The sequence below is a fragment of the Pelodiscus sinensis genome, chromosome 18, assembly GCF_049634645.1.
Source record: "Pelodiscus sinensis isolate JC-2024 chromosome 18, ASM4963464v1, whole genome shotgun sequence".
NCBI classification, from domain to species: domain Eukaryota; kingdom Metazoa; phylum Chordata; order Testudines; family Trionychidae; genus Pelodiscus; species Pelodiscus sinensis.
This window is the reverse complement of record NC_134728.1, coordinates 3478281-3496173: the sequence shown is the minus strand read 5'-3', so window position 1 is coordinate 3496173 and position 17893 is coordinate 3478281. Positions and strand designations below refer to the sequence as shown.

The following is a 17893-nucleotide window of genomic DNA, read 5'->3' as shown; positions in this document are numbered from 1 at the left end:
GTGACTGCAGACTCCCTCACCGGGCTAGCCTGTGCTTGTACGTCCCTGTGTAGCCCAGGCTCAGCCGTCTGGGCCCAAAGCTGCATCTGCCCGTGCCTTTGTGCACCATCACCATCGCTGCCATTGTGAAAGATACAGAGGTTACCGCAAGGTGCACATCACACAGGTGCAATGCTTGGGGCCTGGATTTCACAGGACGAGGGTCTAAGCCAGGGGTGGGAAATCTTTTTAGGGTCAGGAGGCTGCTGACCCACAAAAAAATCAGGGGCCACACAAAAGTGAGAAGAAAAAAGCCCCCCCAAGTTAAAAGCAGAAAGACACTCCCCGCATTCCCCTCGCACACCAGAGACTAGGGGAGCCCCGGCTAGTGGATTTTATGTGGGTCCAAAACAATCTGGGGTGGGGCCAAAAATGAGGGGTTCAGTGTGTGGGAGGGGGCTGCCGGGAAGCAGGCTGGGGATGTGAGGTCTGGGTGGGAGGGAATCAAATCCGGGTATGAGTTGAGTGATATATCCATTGGGCCATGCTGCCCTTCCTCAGTGTGCTGAGAGCATCAGAACAGCTGGGGAGAAGAGCTCCCTGCCTTGATGATAAACCTGACCAATAAGGGAATCTATTTTCTGTTTAAAACACTGATGAAAATGAACATTTTTCATTTCCTTCAGCTTCTCTTGTGGAATTTTCCAGGTTTTTTTTTAATTTTTTTTTACAAAGAAATCCGTTTTTTTCAGACCAAACTCCCTAAAAATGGATGTTAAAGTCTCTATTTAATTGACAAGCTGTTTTTCATTCAGCTCTAGTTTATAAGAGAAGTAAAAAATCCCATGGGGACCAGACTCATATCTGTGTACAGCTGTGGAAGGGGACCAAATTAACACTGACACTATTAATAAGCATCATAGGAACATAACAGTGGCCAGACTGGGTCAGACCATAGGTCCATCTAGCCCAGTGTCCTGTCTTCCAACAGTGGCCAGTGTTCATAGAGGGAGTGAACGTAACAGGGAATCATCAAGTGATCCATGCCCTGTTGCTCATTTCCAGCTTCTGGCAATAGGGGCTAGGGACACCCTTCTTGCCCATCCTGGCTAATAGCCATTGAAGGACTCATCCTCCAGGACTATATCTAGCTCTTTTTTTTAACCCTGTTGTAGTTTTTGCCTTCACAACATCCTCTGGCAAGGAGTTCCACAGGTCGACTGTGCGTTGTGAGAAGAAATACGTTTGTTCGTTTTAAACCTTCTGCCTATGAGTACCATTCAGTTAGCTCTAGTGTTAGGAGAAGGAATAAACAGCACTTCCTTATTTACTAGTCATGATTTTATGGACTTCAATCATATCCCCCCCTTGGTGATGTCTTTTCCAAGCTGAAAAGCCTCTATCTTATCATTTCTCCTTATACAGAAGCCACTCCACCGCCCATCACGCATAGTATGTAGAGTGCTTAACCATTGATCAACAACGCAGCTCACCCGGCTTGCTAGAATAATTTCCCCTGGGTATCAGAGAGTAAAGCTGAGTCCCATTGAAAGTGAGAGCATCCAGTGGCTCTCTTCTCCTTATTTGGAGTGGCAGAGATGGCCCCATGTATCATGCTGCATGCCCAGTTCCCTATTGGCAGTCCTCTGTGGGGGGGAAACTCCCCACTCAGAGAGCACCTGCAGTTCCTTTCTCTGCTGCATGGCTCATTTACAGGAAGCTGTGGCAGGTCTGAGTCAGGGACCAGAAAGCAGACACCGGCCAGGAAACACCTGAGGAGGGGACGCAGAGGAAGCCAAAAGGAGGAAGAGTCGAGGGGGCAGGGGAGCCATGCTGACGCCACCCCTCAGCCTGCATCTTCCTACCACAAGCTGACATTGGATTGCAGCTTTGGCCACACGAAGCATCATGACACACGATCCTGGGGCGGGTGGTCTCCATGGCTAGAGCGCACCGGGATGGGCCTCAGGAGACCCGACTTCTGTTCTCAGCTGTGGCTCAAGCTTCCAGCATGACCCTGGGTGACTCTGTGTCGGGATCTTAGTTGCCTCCCTCTGTAAAACAGGCTGAAGTGACGTTTGTATCTCCGGCTTGCTGGGAAGCGTTGCTCATCGATGTGCGTGGACGGCCTGGAGAGGCTCAGCCACGTAGGAGACAGAAGCAAGGGTGGGGTGTCCGTTGGACTTCCACCTGCAGCAGGCGGGGTGTAAGGAATCGTAATCTGGCTGGAATGTCTCTCCGTACAGCCGGGTACAGTTTGGTTTGACTTGCAGGAATTTTGCAAGCCCATAAAGGCATGGAAGGATTCTCAGTGCAACCCCGAATCTCTCTCTAGGTGCCATGTCTTTTATAGTTCTGCTAACTGCTCTGTAGACCATCTCAGTCTAAATTAGAACATAAGACTGGGTCAGACCAAAGGGTCATCTAGCCCAGTGTCCAGTGCCAGGTGCCCCAGAGGGAGAGAACAGAACAGGGAATCAACACATGATCCCTCCCCTGTCGCCCATTCCCAGCCTGACAAACCGAGCTTAGGGACACCATCCCTTCCCTTCCTGGCTAATAGCCATTGATGGACCTGTCCTCGTTGAACGTATCTAGTTCTTTTTTGAACCCTATTATAGTCCTGGCCTTTACAACATCCTCTGGGAAAGAGTTCTAAAGGTTGACTGCGCATTGTGTGAAAAAAAATACTTCCCTTTGTTTAAACTTCTCTTCATTGCTAGGTTGTGGAATCTCCATCTCTGGAGATTTTGAAGGGCAGGATGGATAGACAACTATCAGGGACGGTGCTTGGTCCTGCCATGAAAGCAGGGACCTGGACTCGATCTCTCAAGGTCCCTTCCAGTTCTAGTGTTTTATGATTCTGTGAAACCTGCTGCCTGTTAATTTCATTTAGCGACGCTTAGTTCTTCTATTATGAGAAGGTGTAAATAACACGTCCTTGTTTCCTTTTATAGGCCCCGATCACATCCCACGTTAGTCGTCTCTTTTCCAAGCTGAAAAGTGCCAGTCTTATCAATCTCTCCTTATACAGAAGCCGTTCCATCCCTCATCGCTTGTGTTGCTTCTTTCTGAGCCTTTTCCGATTCCAATGTGCCTTTCTTGAGATGGGGCAACCACATCTGCACGCCATATTCAAGAGGTGGGCGTCCCGTGGGTTTAGAGAGAGGCAATGGAATGGTTTCTGTCTTATTCTTGATCCCTTTCTTAATGATTCCCAACGTTCTGTTTCCCGTTTTGACTGCCGTTGCGCACTGAGTGGGTGTTTTCAGTGAACTAGCCACAATGACTCCACATTCTTTCTCGTCAGTGGTAACAGCTCATTTAGATCCCTTCATTTTCTACCCACCGTTCGGATGATGTTTTCCAATGCGCTTTACTTTGCATCTATCAACATTAAAGTTCATCCACCATTTTGTTGCTCTGTCACCCGGTTTTAAGAGACCCTTTTGTAGCTCTTCACAGGCCGCCTGGGACGTAACTATCTTGCGCACTTTTGCATAGAAGCATAGACTCATCGAACAGGGGAACTGGAAAGGACCTCAAGAGGTCATCAAGCCCAGGATCATCTGCAGATGTTGCCACCTCATGCGTTACATCTCGGTGTCATAGAATCATAGAATACTAGGACTGGAAGGGACCTCGAGAGGTCATCGAGTCCAGTCCCCTGCCCTCATGGCAGGACCAAAAAATACTGTCTAGACCATCCCTGATAGACATTTATCCAACCTACTCTTAAATATCTCCAGAGATGGGGATTCCACCACCTCCCTGGGCAATTTATTCCAGTGTTTAACTACCCTGACAGTTAGGAACTTTTTCCTAATGTCCAACCTAAACCTCCCTTGCTGCAGTTTAAGCCCATTGCTTCTTGCTCTATCCTCAGAGGCCAAGATGAACAAGTTTTCTCCCTCCTCCTTATGACACCCTTTTAGATACCTGAAAACGGCTATCATGTCCCCCCTCAATCTTCTCTTTTCTAAACTAAACAAACCCAATTCCTTCAGCCTTCCCTCACAGGTCATGTTCTCTAGACCGTTCATCATTCTCGTTGCTGTTTTCTGGACCCTCTCCAATTTCTCCACGTCTTTCTTGAAATGTGGTGCCCAGAACTAATACAGGCAGTCCCCGACTTACACGGATCCGACTTATGTCGGATCCGCACTTACGAACGGGGCTTTTCTCGCCCCAGAGCTCACAGGCGGCGGGTCGCCACCCATGTCCTCCGGGGCGAGAAAAGCTTCTCCCGGTCTCCCTGGTCTGCTGGGGGGGGGGGGTCCAGCAAAGCCGCTGGACCCCCCCCAGCAGACCAGGAACACCCGAGCAAACACCTGGGCGGCTTTGCTCCCGGGCAAACGAGCAAAGCCGCCCAGGCGGCGGCTTTGCTCGGGTGTCCCTGGTCTGCTGGGGGGGGGGGGGTCCAGCGGCTTTGCTGGACCCCCCCAGCAGACCAGGGGGACGGAGAGCAAAACCACGGAGCACGCCCGCAGGGGGACAGCCCAAGCGCGCCCGGGCTGTCCCGCTGCGGGCGTGCTCCGCAGCTTTGCTCCCCGTCTCCCTGGTCTGCAGGGCGACGGGGAGCAAAGCCTTGGAGCACGCCCGCAGCGGGACAGCCCAGGTGCGCTTGGGCTGTCCCGCTGCGGGCATGCTCCGCGTCTTTGCTCCCCATTTCTGACCAGCAGACCAGGGAGATGGGGAGCAAAGCCTCGGAGCACGCCAGCAGTGGGACAGCCCGGGCGCGCTTGGGCTGTCCCCCTGCGGGCGTGCTCTGTGGCTTTGCTCCCCCTCTCCCAGGTCAGCAGACCAGGGAGATGGAGCAAAGCCGTGGAGGACTTGGGCGGTCCCGCCACCCCCGTCTCCTTGGTCTGCTGGGGGGGGGGGGGGTGCAGCTAGTGCCCCCCCCCCCAGCAGACCAGGCTTTTCTTGCCTACCCCTGGGGTAGAGCAGCTGGGGGCTGCCAGGTTGGTCCCGCAGCGCCGCTCCGGACCAACCGGGCAGCACCCCAGCTGCTCTGCCCCAGGCGGCCTGATTCAGCTGCTGCTGGTCAGTTTCACATGGCACAGAGTAGGTAGTTCGAATTAGGCTTTCTAATTCGAACTACCGTTACTCCTCGTGGAGTGGGCACCGCTGTGCAGCCAAGCCCACCAGTATCAGAAGAGCGAATAGACTCATCCATGCATCATCGAAAAGTATCAGCAGTGGCCTTGGCCCCAGTGGGCAGTGATCCCCTGAAACTGCCTCCTTCCAACGAGTCTGGAAGTTCTGATGACTCACTAAGATGGGTGATTCATGACCGCACCTGGAAGAGGGGGGTAAGTAGGAGAGAGCCAAAGGTGCAGGCTGAGTAGGCCCACGGGAGGAACCGCAGAAGTGACCAAGTGTTAGAAGAAGGATGAGCTGGTTTTATGCAAGTGGATTGTAAAGAAAGCCAAACCCCAGGAGAGCGTAGGCTGTGTGCATAGGGTTTGGAAAATCTACCTGTGCATGAGTCACCTTGCCCGAAGCAATGTTTGTATGAAATCGCTCTTTCCCACACTACGCAAACGGTTTCAGGAGCACTCTTTGCCCCAGCCTTCTTTGGGTTATTAGGACAAAGGTACTCAGAGAACACCGGAAATGGAAGGGACCTCGAGAGGTCATCCCGTTCAGCCCAAGCACCATCTAGATCAGGCATGTCAAACTGGCATCTGGATGGCTGCATGTGGCCCCATCGAAGTTTTTTGTGGCCCGCCAGTACATTTTCAGAAAGATAAGTGCGGCCCGTTGGCCGCTTGGAGCACGTGGCCAAGTGCAGGTCACGCTGGCCGGCCGCTCTGCGCACGGTGCCAGCAGCGACTACTCAAGGCCGGCCGGCTGGGCAGCTCTGTGCACGGCCCTCAGTACATGGTCACAGCCGGTCAGCCACTCTGCGCACAGCCCCCGGCACATGGTCGCAGCCGGTCAGCCACTCTGCGCACGGCCCCCGGCACGTGGTCACAGTCGGTCAGCCACTCTGCGCACGGCCCCCGGCACATGGTCACAGTCGGTCAGCCACTCTGCGCACGGCCCCCGGCACGTGGTCACAGTCGGTCAGCCACTCTGCGCACGGCCCCCGGCACGTGGTCACAGTCGGTCAGCCACTCTGCGCACGGCCCCCGGCACGTGGTCACAGCCGGTTGGCCACTGTATTCATGCCACCCCAGCGCCTGAGGAAGCAGTGGCAGCAACAACGTGACGACGGCAGCTCCGAAACCTAGGCATTAGGTTAGAGAGGAGCTGGGGGGTACCTGCCCCTGGGAGGGGGGCATTAGGTTAGGAGAGGGCTGGAAGTCCCTGCCTCTTGGGGACAGGGGGAGGCATTAGATTGGGGTGTGTGTGCTGAGAGTGCCTGGCTCTGGGAAAGGGGAGAGGCATTAGGTTAGGAGGGGGCTGGAAGTCCTTGGCTCGGGGGAAGGGGGTTGGCATTAGGTTGGGGGGGGGGGGCTGGAAGTCCCTGCCTCTGGGGGAGAGGAGGCATTGGACTATGGCTCTTTAGCGCTTCCCCTTGTACAAACATACAATTAAGTATTTATTTGCATGATGTCACATACTGTTTCTCAAATAATAGGATAACATACAGGTTTTTTCCACTGAATGGAATGGAATCAAGAGTACTGTAATATATACACACGCAGGGGTCTGATTTGTGGTTCCCAGTTTAATTTTCATATGTCCTGAGTTTTAAGTACTTAACTGTACTACTGTGCTAATATTTGTCATATGATTTCCTTGGAATATAGGCACTGCCAAATAAGCCGATGGGACTCTCCAGTCTAGTCCAGTATTCTAGCAACAAAAGTGGCCAATACAAGATGCGTCATAGGATGGGTTGTGAGTGTGTTTGTGGAACGAGGAGTAAGGGTAGTTTGGAATAGGAAGCCTAGTCCGAACTACCTAGTCCGTGCCACGTGTAGCCGCGCGGCACGGAGTCCGCACTAGTGGACATTTAAAAATGGCGGCGCCCGGCAATATGCAAATGAAGCCCGGGAAATTCAAATCCCGGGCTTCATTTGCAACTCCGGTTGCCTACATTACCACCCTAGTTCGAACTAGGGTGGTAGTGTAGACATACCCTTAGTTCTTTCTGAAATTTCTTCCATACCCAATAATTTAATCTGTACCTACTGCTCTTAGATTTATCACTTTGTTCTAGCACCTCATCTTAAATCATCCACAGAAGTTGAGGAATAGTTTCTGCGGAAAGGAAATTACTTAGCTTCTTTGCAATGCCTTTATTCTCCTTTAATTTTCCATTGACTCTCTGCTAGTCTCAGCAGACTCAACAATGCCTCTCACAGACTTCCTGCTTCTTAGAAACAAATATTTTTGTAATGATTTGGCTGTTTGCTCATCAATTCCCACTTTGCGAACCTGATAGCTCTCTTACATTTTACCTATCCTTATTTCATTGTCTGCTCTATAGACTTAACTTGGGATGAGTTTCCAATTTCTGAAGGATACCCGTTTGGCTCAAATAACATCTGTTTTAAAGATAAAAAAGGAAAAGGAAATTATCCAGTTTTATATCTAAGTAGTACCAGCCACTCAAGGGTAACCGGGCCATTCCAATATTGCTCATCAATATGCACTTGTACGTCAGCCAAAGGGCAATTCACTTGTTACTCTTGCATGAATTATCAGTGTAAGCATATTACACGTACCTTTGAAAGTGCAAAGTTTAAGAAATCCTAAGCATAGCATAATGGCCAGCTTTGCGAGCCGCTCAGTTCATTTTGGTAATCCTTCTGGGGGCAAATAGACACTTAGAACAGGCGGGGGAGGAGGGTCTGGATGCAGAATACGGCAGCCAACACAAATGTCATATTAAAATTCCAGGACAAAAAAAGAATCAGCAATGGCAGTGAGTGCCATGGGCCTGGTTTACACTGTGTTTCTTTAAAGAAAATTCAAAGGCGATTGTTTGCCAGGCTGAAGCAATTATTCTGAAATATGAGTCTCTCCCTTATTGTTTGGTCTATACTTGTTTTTATTTCAACAAAACAAGTTATGTATCATATACAAATTATTAAAAAGTACCTTAAATGTACATTTAAAAATTATAAACATCATATATGAGCAAATAATAATTTTACAAATCAAATTACTGTATTATATTCAATCAAGACCTGACAAAGTATTATACACTATACCTAAAACATAATCTATATAATAATAAATAATTACAACTTTCCGATAGAAGTATATTGGTGGCCCTGAAAGCTCTCAGTTTTCGTTTGTGTGGCCCTTAGTAGGCTTCAAGTTCAACATGCCTGATCTAGATCATCCCTGAGAGGTGTCTGTCCAACCTCCTCTGAAATATCTCTGGGGATGGAGAGTCCACAACCTCCCCGGGCAATTTATCCCAGTGTTTCACCACCCGGACAGGCAGGAAGTTTTTCCTAATGTCCAATCTAAACCTCCCTTGCTGCAATTTCAGCCCATTGCTTCTTGTCCTGTCCTCAGAGGCCAAGGAGAACAATTTTTCTCCCTCCTCCTTGAAACACCCTTTTAGATACTTGAAAACTGCTGTCATGTCCCCGCTCAGTCTTCTCTTTTCTAAACTGAACAAGCCCAGTTTGTTCCTACTCGGGCCTGCCTAACTGCTCTGATGGGCCCTGGTCCCCCAGTGCGCTGATTATTGGTCACAGCAACTCAACAAGGATATCAAGGGGCAGCAGCTGCATCTCCTGCAGGCGTGGATGGAGAGTGGCGTGGAGCCAGGGGTGCGCGGCTTGGTGGGGGGTGCACACTTCTCATTTCATCCATGTCAGCAATACCCCTTTCTTAAGGTAACCCTTTATCTTGGCTGAGTCACTGTTTGCACTTCACCAGCAACCCCAGGAGCTGCCAATGTGGGTGGGGAAAAGACCTGGCCAGCTGACAGAGCAATGAAACTTATGACTCAGTCCAAAAACATGTCAGAACTGTATCAGAGGGGAAGCCGTGTTAGTCTGGATCTGCAAAAGTGACAAGGAGTCCTGTAGCACCTTATAGACTAACAAATATATTGGAGCATAAGCTTTCATGGGCAAAGAAGTGGGTCTTTGTCCACGAAAGCTTATGCTCCAATGCATCTGTTAATCCAGTGGTCCCCAACCTTTCGTGGCTGCCAGGCGCCCAGGGGTGGGGTCTCTCACGTGCCTCGCTTCCAGGGGTGGAGGGCTCCCTGAGCCCAGGGCTGGCACCGTGCATGTGCCGTGCACCCGGGGCAGGGGCCACCCATGCGCCCAAGGCCGGCACCGCGCATGTACCGTGCACCCGGGGCAGGGGCCACCCACGCGCCCAGGGCTGGCACCGTGCATGTACCGTGCACCCGGGGCAGGGGCCACCCATGCGCCCAGGGCTGGCACCGTGCATGTACCGTGCACCCGGGGCAGGGGCCACCCACGCGCCCAGGGCTGGCACCACGCATGTGCCGTGCGCCCGGGGCAGGGGCCACCCACGCGCCCAGAGCTGGCACCACGCATGTACCGTGCGCCCGGGGCAGGGGCCACCCACGCGCCCAGGGCCAGCACCACACGTGTGCCACGCGCCGGGGGAAAGGCCACCCGGGTGTTTCAGCGGGCGCTATGGCGCCAGCGGGCACCGCGGTGCGGACCACTGTGTTAGTCTATAAGGTGCTACAGGACTCCTTGTCGCATATCGGACCTGGTTACTGTCTTTAAAGGACTCCTGACCCCAGCACGAAATAGAGATCCATACACCAACCACAACATGAATATGTTCCCAGCCCGACCTGAGGGAGGCTCTCCGGGGGTGTTTCTCTCCGGGAGTTTTCTTTTGCTCTTCTGTAATTGCCTTTCTGGGGTACCTTTCACCCCAGCACTTTAAGGAAGCCATAATGACACCGATAAAGGGGTTTCCCATCCCTCCTCTGGAAAAAAGTGGCCCTTCTGCGGGCTTTCCCTAACCCATTCACTCACAAGCCAGACGTCCCATCCTTAATAGCGTATTTATCACTGAAGATTTACCCCGCGGTGCTCGGGTCCTGAAAGGGGTTTTGTTTTTTGGAAAATGAAATGACAACGTCCTGGCTTCATTTGAATCATGGCTGTGGGGCAGGGCTGGGGAGGTGGGGTTCAGTGTCAGGCTGCCCCAGGGCCGAAGGACAGCTCCAGCCTTCTCTCCTCCCAGCAGCTTGGGGCCAGGTGAGAAGCACCTCTCCATGGCCGCTTCAGCTCCAGTGGGCACAGCTGGGGGAGGGGGACATGTCCTCTGGCTGGGGTAAGTCCAGGTTCATCCGCCCCCTGCGCTCCCCAGCCAGAGGGAGGATTGAAGCAAACTGGACACTTTCCCCTCACTCCCTGACAAAGGGGAACAGCCGGCAGCGTTCCCATACAAACTGGTAGGGGGGGAGAGGAGATGGGTGGGGGAGAGCTTCAGTCCTCCTGCCCTCCCCTAAGGGTGCCTTGCAGTGGGGAGAGGCTCAGAGCTGGGGCAGTCCTGGATGGGGGAGAGGGGGGGAGGGGCACACCTCTAGCCAGTCCCTTTCCAGTCACTCTGCTTGGTGACTCTCCAGTCCCATTGTCCTGGCACAACCAAGCCCCGACCTTGCTTTAAGTTAGGAGAAGAGGAAGCTGCCTGCCCCGTTTCGTGGTCCTAGGTCGTACCGTTTACGAGATCTTGGCCAAACAGATGGCCGGACGGACGGACGGACAGACAGACAAACTCAAACAGATAGTGGATAACAAAAGTGCTGTACTAGATATTAAACCTCCTGCTTTAGGACGCAAGACAACCATTGCCTTTTAGAGACCAGGATGGAACCTCAGGTAGCGGGCCAGAGGGAGGATTATCCAACATCTGCTGCCCTGGGTTCTTACCCCTTCCCCGAGAGGCTGGCCCCTGTCAGAGACAAGAGCCTGGAGATGGATTTGGCCCGTACTCCAGATTGCCGGTTCCTGTGGTCTGAACTACTTTCTTTTCACCCTCCCAATTCTGAGCAGCCTGGGGCCTTGAAAGAGTTCGCAGTGGATGGGGAGTGGGCTGAGCCGTTTTCTAGGCATTCAGTAAACGGGCTGGAATGAGACCCATGACCTAGAAACTGTTTCCAGGCAGGGTGGATTAGCCCACACGGAGGGAACATGCAGGATTTGACACAGAGACAAAGTTTCCTGGAAATTGAGCCGTTTCCAGGATTAGGTGTTATGGGAACTGGAGGCATTTGTAAATAAGAGCAGTCCCCATTGCTCTACGGATCCACACAGAAAGGGGACGTTTTCTGCATGTCCAAGTTCTGTATAAATCACCATGAGGCTTCCCGGCCCCAGCCTCCCCCACCAGCCGTGATCCTGATTCCCAGCCGCAGCCTAGGAACCGAACCGCCTGCCAAAAGCAGCCCTGCTTGGTGAAAAGGCCTCCACACCCTCACGGCCAGTCCTGAAACCGGAGCCAGGCCCTAATTAATCCCAGCTCTCACGCCCTCCCTGCACACTCACTCAGCCCTCATCCACTCCAGGAGACGATGCTGCCAGCACAGACTCAACAGGGCCCGCCCGCCATGTGAAATTGTAAAACATTTCCTAGACACCTCTGGGTTTCCCTTGCAGGCAAGCCCACCCCAGCCTGACCCATCAAAACTCCAGCCAATGTCAATTTCCCAGCACAGAGCCCATTCTGACCACACACCCTGGGGAACAAGCTCAACTTCTTCAGGGTATTTCTCCATGATGGGGCACCGCAGGGGTCAGTCTGCAGGGATGGGCATTAGCCACACAGAGATCACAGCCCTGGCACACAGCGCGCCGGGTCCAACCACTCTCAGAATACAGACAAGAACAGACCTGGCCCCGTGTTCCAAGTTGGCACATACCCACCACTCCCCCCCCCCCTCGGCCCCCATCAGCAACCAGTTGTGAAATGGCCCCCGTTGCGACGAAGGGCGGCCCAGATGGCACATGGCAGGCAGAAAGAGGATGGAGGGGGAGCAAGGGGTGGGGCTGGCCCCTGTCCTAATACCAGCCTGGAGGTGCAGCGTTGTTTGGCCGCTCTGAGCGCGACACTGGGTGGTACTTGTGCCCTGACGCGGCTGTTTTCAAACTTTTTTCCTCCTGACCCAGTAGAAGAAAATTGGTGATACCGCGACCCAACATCATTTGGTAAGAGTCTGGGCTCCGGAGTGAGGATAAGGATGAGGATGGGCTGCAGGAGGGGGCTCCGGCTTTGGGGGGCAGGGCTGGGGCAGGAGGGGCTGACCTTGAGCGGCTCCCAGTAAGTGGTGCAGCGGGGGGGCTAAGGCATCTTCCTGCCTCTCCTGGCACCGCAGACCAGGCTGCCCCCAGAAGCAGCTGGCAGCAGGTTCCCAACCAATAGGGGTGTGTACACTGCACTCTTACCTTGAAATGAGCTATGCAAATTGCGTAAATTATTTTGAGGTGATTTTGAAAGAAAGTGCTATTCTGAAACGTCCCTTAACCCTCGTGGAACGAGGGTTCCAGGGACATCAGGATAGCGAGTCTGTTATGTCCAAATCTCTTTCGAAATAACGGACTGGTTTAACGATGTGGAATTGCTAGTCCGATCTCCGCAGTCTAGACGTAGCCTAGGAGAGCAGAGCTACAGTAGAATCCTAGAACACTAGAACTGGAAGGGCCCTTGAGAGGTCATTGAGTCCAGTCCCCTGCCCTCTCGGCAGGACCAAGCAGCATCTCGATCATCCCTGACAGGCGTCTATCCAATCTGCTCTTGAATAGCTCCAGGGATGGAGATTCCGCAATCTCCCCCAGGCAATTTATTCCAGCGTTTAACCACCCTCACAGGAAGTTTTTCTTAATGTCCAAGCTAAACCTCCCTTGCTGCAATTTGTTTCTTGTCCTAGGGAGAACAAAGTTTTGCCTATCGTGTTAGGGATGCATAGCACAGGGGGCAGCAGCCTATGGCTCTAGAGCCAAATCTGGCACATCACAGAACCAAATCTGGCTCTTTGCTCATTCCCAAACGACACACGACTTTTTACATGAAAATGAAAAATTAATTCAAAGCTTTAAAAATGCTCCATTACCGGTACTCCTTTCAAGATTATTTTTTTTTGACTGTTCATTTTAACAACCATCCATCCTCTCCACTCATTGGGGGTCGTGCATATTCTCTTTTTATTTGATTGGTCAAAAAATCTTTCCATCATCATATATGATAGTGGACTCTGTAACCCCCTAATAGTAAAAGTGGCGAAGAGAAAGAGAGATGACGGGCACCAACATTTTCAAAAGGAGTGAACAGATACGGATGCATTTGTGGATCGGTCTGGATCTCCACAGTGTCTCACTTATAGACAAACAAACTCACCACAAAACATGCAGTATTTGCTACAAAATACCCCGAGGGTGATGCACGAAAAAAACCCTGTGAGCAAAAAATAAACATTGGGCAAAATAACCAGCTGGCATGGTCAAAGAAGGTAGGAGCTTAAACTCTGCAAGTTTTGTGGGCTCAGACAGCACTATTTGAGAGGGGAAGCCTTTCACCGACGGAGATTACATGAAGAGATACCTGCTAAAAACTGGTTGTGAACTATGTGATGAGTTGCACAAGGACAAAAATCTTACAGAAAATTCAAGACATGCCATTATCGACAAAACCAGTTCATGACAGAAAATGGCCCATCACATTGACAAGGAACAAATGCACAATTTGAATACAGCAACTTATTTTTCATTTGCTTTGGACAAGACAACCGACACATCTGATGTTAATCAGTTGTGTACAGGCAGTCCCCGACTTACGTGGATCCGACTTACGTCGGATCCCTAGATACGAACGGGGTGAGGCAACTCCCGCACATGTGCAGCAGCATTCCCGGGGCTCGCTCACCTGGGTCCTAGAATCCACCTCCTCCTCCTCTTCGGCCGGCTCCAACTGGCCTCTGCCTGCAGCAGCTGGCCACAGGGACAGGGATCCCGCAGAGCTGCCGGGCAGAGGAAAAGTGCCTCCCCACGCCCGCTGCCCCCCCCCACGGCCTCGCATCCTGCACGCCTCCCCCTTTCCCCCCTGCCAGCAACAGGCTGCCCCCTCCCCTGAGCAACAGGCTGCCGAACAGCAGACAAAAGCAGCCTCTCCGCCCCTCCTCCCCCTATACATGCTGGGCTCCCTGGGCAAACAAAGACTCCACCAAAACAAACAAAGTGCTGGCCTCATTGTGTTAGCAGAAAAAGGACCCTCCTCCTAGAACCCTGGGTGGTGTGTGGAAATAAAGCTATTAGCTCAAAGCATGGTGCAGAGCTGTTTGGTATTTGATGAGTTACTCCTTTAGTCCTGAGTTTGTCACAGGGACAGAAATAGATGTGAAATCTTCTGAACAGGGGAACAGACAGCAAAACAAACATTAGAGGGGAGTTAACCTTTCCCTATGCTATCCAAAACTAAAAAAAATGTTTGGCTAGAGTTTCCCCTACAATATGTACCAGTTCCGACTTACATACAAATTCAACTTAAGAACAAACCTACAGTCCCTATCTTGTACGTAACCCGGGGACTGCCTGTATTTGGAGACGCTATATTTGTGGAAATGCTGTTCATGAGGAAATGATTGAGCTATTACCAATGAAAAATCAAACAAAGGGCAAAGACATCCTTAAAACTGTGATGGACTTTGTAAACGAGAAAGAAACACGGTTGGATAATCTTATGTCTGTGTGTACAGACAGTGCACCTAGCATGGTTGGCAAATTCAGGGGATTTCTAACTCTTGTCACAGTTTATTTGTGAAACTGTCTGATGTCTGTTTTGTGTGCATTGATTCTTTGGAGAAGTATCTGAGAAGTTTGTCCAATATACATAACAGACAGACACTGTTGGCACATGATAGCATAAATTATATTTCTGGATGAACAGGAATGTATGTTCTTGATCTTGTAACTGACATGGTTAGGTCCAACGATGGTGTCAGCTGAGTAAATATGTGGACAAAGCTGGCAACGGGGTTTGTTGCAAGGGAAAGTTCCAGGGTTGGTATTAGTGTGGTATGTCCTGTGGTTGCTGGTAAGAATCATCCTGAGGTTAGAAAAAACAGTTTCTTGCCATTTCAACCAGACTTGGCATTGTCTCAATGACCTTACTGCATGCATCCTGCTTCAAAGCGACTTTAACACCAGACTACAAAGGGAAGCCTCAGAACTGTCATTCATGCTTAAATTTGACACTTTACAAATGGGCCTTAACAAAGATGCTAATTATCTTACCCGTTACAAAGATAGTTTCCCCAATGATCACCCCTAATATCATTATCTCATAGTCACTAACCCCCCCCCCCCCCCCCCGTTCTAAAATCTGATTTGTCTATTTTATATGTGTTCACTGTTTTTGATTGTATCCCTTTGGTATATATGGTCATGCCAATTTTCTTCCACAATTTAATCTGAGGAAGTGGGTCTGGCCCACGAAAGCTCATCACCAAATAAACCATCTTGTTAGTCTTTAAAGTGCTGCATAGTCCTGTCTTTTGTTTCAGCAAGACCAGACTAACACGGCTACATCTCTATTGCTATTCTACATGCTCAAGGAAGTAGATTCCAAATACCCTGATCTACTAATGCACAATGTTCACCGGTTATCTCTTGGCAAAGTTTTGTCTCGTTTTGCTGCCCGCATTAATAGATTGTCATTTCTGGATATGATGGGTGTCAAACACACTGAACTTTCAGACAGACTCGTTGCTCAAGTTTTACTACGTTGTTGACATTCCTTGTCATTTGAATGAGTTGAACCATAAGCTACAAGGGCAAGGAAATACAGTCTTGACTCTGCAGCAGGCGGAGTTTGGATTTGAGTCAAAACTGTCTTAATAAAAGATATGGAGATGAGCAGATTCTGAATATTTCAGAGAGAGAATCCAAATAGCAGCCTTGATTTGCAGCAGCTTCCCAGATTTGTTTCTGAGCTCCCGATAGCATTCCAGTCTTGTTTTGTTGACTTTTGCAAACACGGTGCTCTTTTAAGTTTATGATTCGTCCACATAAAGTGTCCATTGAAGAACTGGATTTGACATTCATTCCAGGTATCTCATTTGGAAATGGGAATAGCAGATATCAAGGAATCGGATATTTGGGTGGAAAAATTTGTCAAGCTGAATTCTGATTTAGAATGCCTTGCTCGGCAATGTGCAGAATTGGCAAAACTGCACAAGTGGGCCGACACGAAGAAATTGGAGCACGATGATAATCTGATTCTGCAGACTTGGAAAGAACTTCCTGTCACATACACCACCATGCAGAATGGCAGCTTGGCCTTACTTTCAATGTTTGGCTCCACCTATACGTGTGAGCAGGTTTTCACTCATTTGAATCACATCAAAGGTAATTTGTGCTCAGAATTGACAGAAGACAGCCTGAGTGCGTGCGAAGTGGATTTCACCAGTTCTGATGTAAACTTCAAAGAAATGTGCGAAAAGATGTAGCAGCAAAAGTCCCATTAAATAAAGTCCTTGAATATAGTATTTCATTTATGCTATTATTAATCATTATGTCAATTATTAGTAATATTAAATTGCATATTTTCAGTCATGCAAATGGGCATTCTTATACAGTTCTTTGTTGACCACTTGTTCTGGATTTTGATGTAGCTTAGCTCTTTGGTTTGAAAAGGTTGCTGACCCTGTAGTAGCCTAAATTCACGTGTAACCATCCAAACAGGCCAGAGAGGCATGCTCTTGTGACAGCTGGCAACACCTGGTGGCATGATTGCACAGAGTTTTCCAAGATCCTTTTCCCATGTGCACAAGTGTCAAGGCTGATTCCCCACTCTGGCACGATGAATGCAGAAGTGGGGACCCGCAAAAGCAACCCCAAAACCTTTTCTTTCCCAGCTTTGGTATAAAGCTTCCCCCCCAAAATCTTAAACACCTAGATTTTGGGGATAAAAATCCACTGCCACCATCAAGTGCTTTTGGACTCACAAACAGGGGTGGACACTTGAAACCAACCGCGGGGTACCCCAAGCTCTTTTCCCCAAAGAGCTTGAAAAAGAAAAGAGAAAATACCAATTGCAGTCTGTGGTAGCGGTCCCCTCGTCAGAGGCCTGCAGATCCCACAGACGGATCTTCCAGGACACAGAAATGAACCAATACCAGGTTAATAAAAAAGAAAGAGCTTTTATTACCAAAACAGTACTCCTGTTGCAAGCATAATGACTAGATGGAAAAAGCCACCAATTAATATACTCATGGGGGACCCCCATGGGCTAGAACTTAGTTACAAAAGAGAGGAAAACCCATTTCTAACAGTGCAGACATCAGATCCCACGTCCCACAACAGAAAATCAAACCTAATGGATTTATCTAGACTTTACCCTACTTACACATTATGAAGAGTCTTTTTCTTGGTGAGAGACATGTCTTCTGTCTTCCTCAGTATCTAGAAAGCAGACTGGCTCAGAGACAAAGGAGGGAAAACCCCCAAATTCCTGGGTCTCAGTTTGAAATCCCTATCTGCATTTCTATTGGTTGAGCAGATACCTGGCTAGGTACGGGGACATAGTTAACCCCTTAGTCCTCAGGGTGCTGGCTATCCCTCATGACTGTTTAGTCTTGGAAGCAGCACTCGTGTTAGATTTTGGCCGCCCAAGGTTCTGGACTAGAGGGAGTGGAGTGCACAGGAAGAGCGTTTACTCGCTGCTGGGGGTTCTGGTTCGTCAGTTCTAGAAACTGGGTGCAGAACCCCGTGGCTCTCGCTCCCCCCAGGAGCCGGGCCTGCTGCCGGCTGCAGTGCCAGGCCAGGCAGGTCGCTGCCTTAGCTCCTTCTGCGATGGACCCAGGCAGGTCCGCACTTACCCCGGGGCAGGGAGCGCCCCCCCAAGGACGCCGGGCGGACCGGCAGGCAGCCCAAGGGGCAGGGGAGACCTGAACCGGGGGGGAACCCAAACCGGGAAGGAGCGGCCTGCCCCACGCCGGGGAAGGAGGGGCCAG

At 50.5% G+C, this 17893-nt stretch overlaps 1 protein-coding gene across 5 annotated transcripts in view; it reads left to right on the top strand.

Moving 5' to 3' along the window:
* ARFRP1 (ARF related protein 1) overlaps positions 1-17893 on the top strand; it is a 93409-nt gene that overhangs the window by 52549 nt on the left and 22967 nt on the right. For 2 of the 5 annotated variants that reach the window (XM_075900961.1, XM_075900962.1), the window contains exon 7: positions 15443-16608. The exons of 1 other annotated variant lie outside the window; for it this stretch is intronic. In XM_075900961.1, coding sequence (XP_075757076.1) covers positions 15443-15670 — 228 coding nt within the window. In that variant the 3' untranslated portion in view covers positions 15671-16608. Of the gene's footprint in view, positions 1-15442; positions 16609-17893 lie in introns of those variants that run through there. 2 more of the 5 variants (XM_075900960.1, XM_075900968.1) reach the window with 2 other exon arrangements.